This window comes from Cnephaeus nilssonii, assembly GCF_951640355.1.
Source record: "Cnephaeus nilssonii genome assembly, chromosome: 12".
NCBI classification, from domain to species: domain Eukaryota; kingdom Metazoa; phylum Chordata; class Mammalia; order Chiroptera; family Vespertilionidae; genus Cnephaeus; species Cnephaeus nilssonii.
Window position 1 is genome coordinate 79,484,897 of NC_137083.1, and position 6,000 is coordinate 79,490,896.

The following is a 6,000-nucleotide window of genomic DNA, read 5'->3' on the forward strand; positions in this document are numbered from 1 at the left end:
GCCTCTGCTCCCAGCCTCAGGGCGGGGCTCCGGTGGGCTCTGTTCCCGGGGTCTGGGGGGCAGACGGCGGCGCAGACGGCTGCAGTATGAGTGGTGCGGCCCTGAGGGCTCAGCTCCGCTCTGCCCTGTGCCCGCCTTCCTCCGGGCAGTGTAGGCGCCGACCAGTGCCTGTCCCTAGAGAGAGGGCCTTTGTCGCTGGCAGGAGCCAGAGACCAGGGATGGGTGTCAGGATAACTCGCTGTGGGACCAGACGGAGAGCAGACCTCCCAGGTGTGGGCGCCAGACCGCTGCCTGGGCACAGGTGTGGCCCCGTGCCAGTTTCGGGTTGAGGCTCCCTCCCTTCTCCCCCCTCGGGCCAGCCAGCCCTTTCCTCTGAATGTGAATGGCTTTGTGGCACTGACCCCCTTTCTAAAGCGCCCATGGGGCACCCTCCCCGTGCCCACGCCACACCCTCGGGCCCACAGAGGCCCAGACACCTCGGTGCATCCAGCAGCCAAAGGCTCAACACTGCCTTTGACAAAGTTCTTGTGCAAATGCCCACCTGCCTCACCCGAGAGCTCTTGGTTCAATGTTAATCTTCACGTTGCCTTTCCCACGGGGACACGTGGAGCATGTTTTAGCATCTCAGACTCAGTGAGGCTTCTTCAGATTTGTAATCACGCCATTTCACATGTGCCCGATCCAACCCACCAGTGCGGCCTCCGCACCTGGCTTGTCCCCGTGCCCACGGCACCTGACCCGTCCCCGTGCCCACAGCACCTGGCCCGTCCCCGTGCCCACGGCACCTGGCCCGTCCCCGTGCCCACAGCACCTGGCCCGTTCCCGTGCCCACAGCACCTGGCCCGTCCCCGTGCCCACGGCACCTGGCCCGTCCCCGTGCCCGCGGCACCTGGCCCGTCCCCGTGCCCGCGGCACCTGGCCCGTCCCCGTGCCCGCGGCACCTGACCCATCCCGTGCCCGCGGCACCTGACCCGTCCCCGTGCCCGCGGCACCTGGCCCGTCCCGTGCCCGCGGCACCTGACCCGTCCCCGTGCCCAAGGCACCTGACCCGTCCCCGTGCCCGCGGCACCTGGCCCGTCCCCGTGCCCGCGGCACCTGACCCATCCCGTGCCCGCGGCACCTGACCCGTCCCCGTGCCCGCGGCACCTGGCCCGTCCCGTGCCCGCGGCACCTGACCCGTCCCCGTGCCCGCGGCACCTGACCCGTCCCCGTGCCCACGGCACCTGACCCGTCCCATGCCCGTGGCACCTGACCCGTCCCCTGCCCACGGCACCTGACCCGTCCCCGTGCCCGTGGCACCTGACCCGTCCCCTGCCCACGGCACCTGACCCGTCCCCGTGCCCGCGGCACCTGACCCATCCCGTGCCCGCAGTGGGGCGTGGTCTCTGCTGCTGACCAAGGGCGTCCCAAAACCTGTGGACGCTCTTCGGGGCACTTGGCTGATGGAGCCTGGGCCGGGCCAGCATTTGGGACAGAGCAGACAGGCCGAGACCGGACGCGAGTGCACCCCGCTAGGAATGGGCGCTGTCCTGTCCTGTCCCGTCCCCGGGAGTCACACTCACCAGGCTCCACGTCATTAAGCCGTCGCCGTCCTGCCTGACGCCACCCAACCCCAGCATGCTTAAACGTCGCTGCGGTGCCACCCGATTTCCGTATCAGATCCAAGGGGTCCACATAGGATACTTTCAACAATAAAGATTTAACCAATAGAATAAAAGCTCCAGAAGAATAAAAACAAATAAAAGGATCCAAGAGGTCGAGTTTGGTTTTTAAGACAAACGTTTGCCAGGAAGAGGAGGTGAGCCCGCCCCACCAGGGCCCGTCGGGGCTCTGGGCAGGGGTGACCGTCTCTTCCTCTGCTCCTACCCACCAGCGTCGGCATTTTCCGAGCGGTACTTGGGCCTCTACGGACTGGACAACAGAGCGTATGAGGTAGGCCCCGCACAGCGCCACTGGCCACACGGGGACGTTGATGAATTCCGCCCCTCTTCTCTGAGTTCCTCTCTCCCTCCCCTCCCACCCCCGGCCCAGCCCGAACCCATGCTCCCTGCAGCCTACAGTCCTCTCCTCCCATCGGGAGGACCGACCACCCGCCATGTCATTCTGTGAAAGGAGGTGACTGTGACCCCTCGGTGGGTGTCATTCTGACTCTGGAACTTAGGGGCCAGGAGACAGTGGGAGAGTCTTTGACAGAGGATCTGTCCGTGGTCCTTAGGTGTTGGGTGCACATGCCTGGCTCCTGCACCCAAGGCTGGTTCCGGGGACAGGGAACTCCTGCCGCCACAGCCACAGTGGGGACGGCACACGGCCCTCCTTCACCAGGCGCAGCGACAGGCCAGGCTCGGGCTGCAGGGCAGGGCGGGGCCCGAGGTTGAACCTTTAGCAAGGACAACAGAACTGAGCCCCCTGGTGGCCCCAGTGTCACCTCCCCTGAGCCAGCACTCCTCCATCCCTGTCTCCATCCCTGTCTCCATCCCTGTCTCCATCCCTGTCTCCATCCGAGGGGAGCGGCCAGCATCCTCCACCCCTGTCTCCATCTGAGAGGTGCACGGGAGGGAAGGGAGGCTCCCTGAAGTGCTGTTTTCACCGCGGACAGAAAGCCCCGTCCCGGACCCGGCTTCCGAGCCCGGCCCTTAATCCTCGGGGTCTCCCACACACACACCCCGCGCTGGCCACTAACTGTCCCCTCGCCCTGCGTGCAGATGACCAAGGTGGCCCACCGGGTGTCGGCGCTGGAGGGGCAGCAGTTTCTGATCATCCACGCGACGGCCGATGGTGAGCACGGAGGAGACCTCCCTGTGAATGGTGACAGCAGCACCCCTGCTGGTGAGCCGGGTTCAGACACACTTTCCTCTTTCCTTTCCCACAGAAAAAATCCACTTCCAGCACACAGCAGAGCTCATCGCACAGCTCATCAAGGCGAAGGCCAACTACAGCCTGCAGGTACGGTGCACCGCTCCGGGCTGTGCTTGGGGGGCCGCCCTTCCCCCGAGAAGGAAGGACGGTGTGGATGGCGTATGGCCTCGCACTGCCAACACCTGGCGTGGCCGTCGGCGTGGGCAGGAGCGTCCCGCAGACAAAGCCTGGGCTTATTTTTCTACTAATTATGATAGTTCGGTCCTGCATGTGGGCTGTGCTTAAACCCCGTTAGACCTCCCCCTCCCCCCACCTCCACCCTGTGTGATGGGCAAGGCCAAGCAGCAGCCGCACACAGCAGTGGGGCGCCGTGTCCCTGGCGTGTGGAACGGGGCTGCCGTCCCCGCGTAGATGACAGCAGGTTGGCGGGTCCCGCCAGCCACCCTTTAGGCAACACACACGCTCACCAAACACCAGCCAGGGCTCCAGAGTGGCCTGTGTCTGGGCCGTCGTTAAAGACCCCGCCCTCCTGAGATCCCACCAGCCTCCTCCTGGCATCAGCTCCGACTCACAGCCCAGCTCTTTCGAGAGCAATGCCACTGCTGTCGGCACGCTGCTTCCCGCTCCTCCCTGACCACAGGGTCTTTGGGGAAACAGGCATGACCCCGACGTCTTTGGGGGTCCAGTAATAGGTGGGCGACGTCCTTAACACCCTGTCCCTCAGAGAGCACCTGGCACTGACCTTCACCTGCCTCGGTTCCAGCCCCTGGCCTCCCACATCGCTGGCCTGTGAGGGGCACCTGGGCTGGGCGGTCAGGGAGAGCTTCCGCTCAAGTGTTTGGCTCAGGTGTGCTGACTGGGGAGGGAGGCCTGGTTAATGTACCTGTGTGCTTCCTTCTGAAATGATCGGATCGTAGGCTTGACAAGGGCTGTGGGATGCAGGCATGGCCGATGGGAGGTAGGTCTCGGGGGCTGAGGTGGCCACGCCCCAGACAGAGGCTGCCATATCAGCAAGGCGCTGAGCAGGACCCCCCCCCCAGACCCACTCAGGTCGAGGAGAGGGAACCCACGAGCAATGCCAACCTGCAGGCACAACAAGCGCCTTAGCAGGAGCTCAGTAAATCTGTAACTGGGGGGGGGGGGGGGGGGTGCGGGGCGGGGCCCCAGGCAGGAGGGGCCACTCTTCCTACAAGTTTCTTTTCTCTCTTGTGCTGCTTGAAGTTTAACACACATGCAGGTGTCCCCAAAATATGCATGCACACTTTAACAGCGGATAGCTCCATCTTGAAAATGAAATCTATTTTCATAAGCACCGCCTTTATAATTATTCCAAGTGTGTGTATACATTTTGGGAGCACCGTACATAACAGCTCAGTGACAGCATTAAAAAATACTCTAAAATAAAGTGAGTGCCATCCTTCAGAGACACATTCCAAACACAGGTGTGCGGAAAGAGCGGGGTTTCCAGGTCTGTTAACTTGGCTTTGAACCCCAATGGGACAGGTACCTTTCTGTGGACGTGATGCAGCGCCCCTAGGGCACGGGAGGTATCATTACACCTGGCAATATTCCCCGCACTCCAGGCCTTGCGCTGAGTGCTCCCTGTTTAAGTTCCGTACAACTTTACAGCTAGATTCTGTCTGGGGCATCTCCACCTGACACAACCGGGAACTTAGCTGTCCACGGCCGCGCGGGGAGTGTGAGCCAGGAGGCCTAGCAGATGGCGGCCCAGGAAAGCTATGGAGAGAGTTATAACTCGGGTTGCAGAGAGCTCGACTCCGAGCTGCGGCCCCTGCGCATGGATTCATGCTGCAGGGTCCAGACCGCGCGGAGGCCGCTGAACCCGGTCGACGCCGGGTGCCCCTGCCTCTGGCTGGGCCTCCCGGGGAGGAGGCACCGAATCGGGTAGGAAATTCACTTGCAGGCTCAAGCGGACCTGCGGCGCCCAGCTGTGTGGGGCTGCACCTCGCCTGCGCCCGCACCCCGGGGAGGGTGGGCAGCCGGTCACTCTCGCCTCTTTGCAGATCTACCCGGACGAAAGCCATTACTTCCACAGCGAGCGCCTCCGGCAGCACCTGTACCGCGCCATCGTCACCTTCTTCGCGGAATGCTTCCGGGTCCAGGACAAACCCCCGGCAGCCCCGGCGAAGGAGGAGGAGGAGGAGGAGGACTGAGCGCCTGGCAGCCCCACAGTGTGGCTCTCCCTGGACCGGGGTTGGACTGGGGACCCCGCCCCCGCTCCCGAGGCGCTGGGGTGGGGGCGGTGCGTTCCCCTTCCGTAGCACGTGCGTCTTGGGCCCTGAAGGCAGTTTTGCTTCAGAAACCAGCTCCTTCCCGAGTGGAGATGCCCCTCCCTCCCACGCGCCCCCAGGGAGCCCGGGACCCTCACGCATGCCTCCTGCTGGCCACACCGCGGCAGGTGCGCCCGCGCCCCCAGGAACCAGGTCAGGGCGGAGGGCAGGGAAGAAGTTGGCCGGCTTCTCGCCGTCTGGTGGCGGCACGGAGACCCACCGCCCAGGCACCACGTGCCTCTGATGTAGCCACGCCTTGGGAACCCCAGAGCACAATGCCCAACAGCTCTCCCTCCGCTGCCTGCTCCCCGTCACCAGGAGTCAGCCCTGGGCGCCGCGGCGCTAGCGGCGAACCTCACGGAATTAATGCGTATTTTTCTATGGTTTTTACCTGACATGGTCTGCGGCCACGGGGTTGCTTCTCTGTGCTTGTTTTGTTTGTTTGTTTGTTTGTTTGTTTGTTTGTTTGTTTGTTATCCTTGGTTTTGCTTCGTTTCCTTCCGTGGGCTGTAAGCTTCCGCGTGTTTGGAGGAAGAAACGGATGGGAAGTAACTAACCGCTCTCTCCTGAGTGGGCTTCAGACTTTAGGGAGATATTTCAAAACACCGAGGGGAAAACAGCCAACACCACTTACTAAAACAGGAAAATACATAAATAAAAGCTCTCCCACAGCTGCCCGGGTCCGGCTTGGATTCTCCCGTCCATCCACGCGTGCCCTTAACCCTCACCTTTCCTCCCTGTACGTTGTCAAGTCTGTTCGGATGCCATTTGGTTTAAAAAACACACATAAAAAGACAGAGTTGCCTCCCCTCCAAGTCTGTCCTGTGTGCTTGGGGACCGGAACCCTGGAGGA

The 6,000-nt window shown here is 62.8% G+C and overlaps 1 protein-coding gene across 5 annotated transcripts in view; it reads left to right on the forward strand.

Moving 5' to 3' along the window:
• Positions 1 to 5,408, forward strand: part of DPP6 (dipeptidyl peptidase like 6) — a gene marked incomplete at its 5' end in the record, with an annotated part of 648,278 nt that extends 642,870 nt beyond the window's left edge. For all 5 annotated transcript variants that reach the window (XM_079786477.1, XM_079786476.1, XM_079786475.1 and 2 more), the window contains 4 exons: positions 1,874 to 1,932; positions 2,703 to 2,775; positions 2,870 to 2,943; positions 4,881 to 5,408. In XM_079786477.1, coding sequence (XP_079642603.1) covers positions 1,874 to 1,932; positions 2,703 to 2,775; positions 2,870 to 2,943; positions 4,881 to 5,030 — 356 coding nt within the window. In that variant the 3' untranslated portion in view covers positions 5,031 to 5,408. The remainder of the gene's footprint in view (positions 1 to 1,873; positions 1,933 to 2,702; positions 2,776 to 2,869; positions 2,944 to 4,880) is intronic.
• Positions 5,409 to 6,000: the final 592 nt, after the last annotated feature.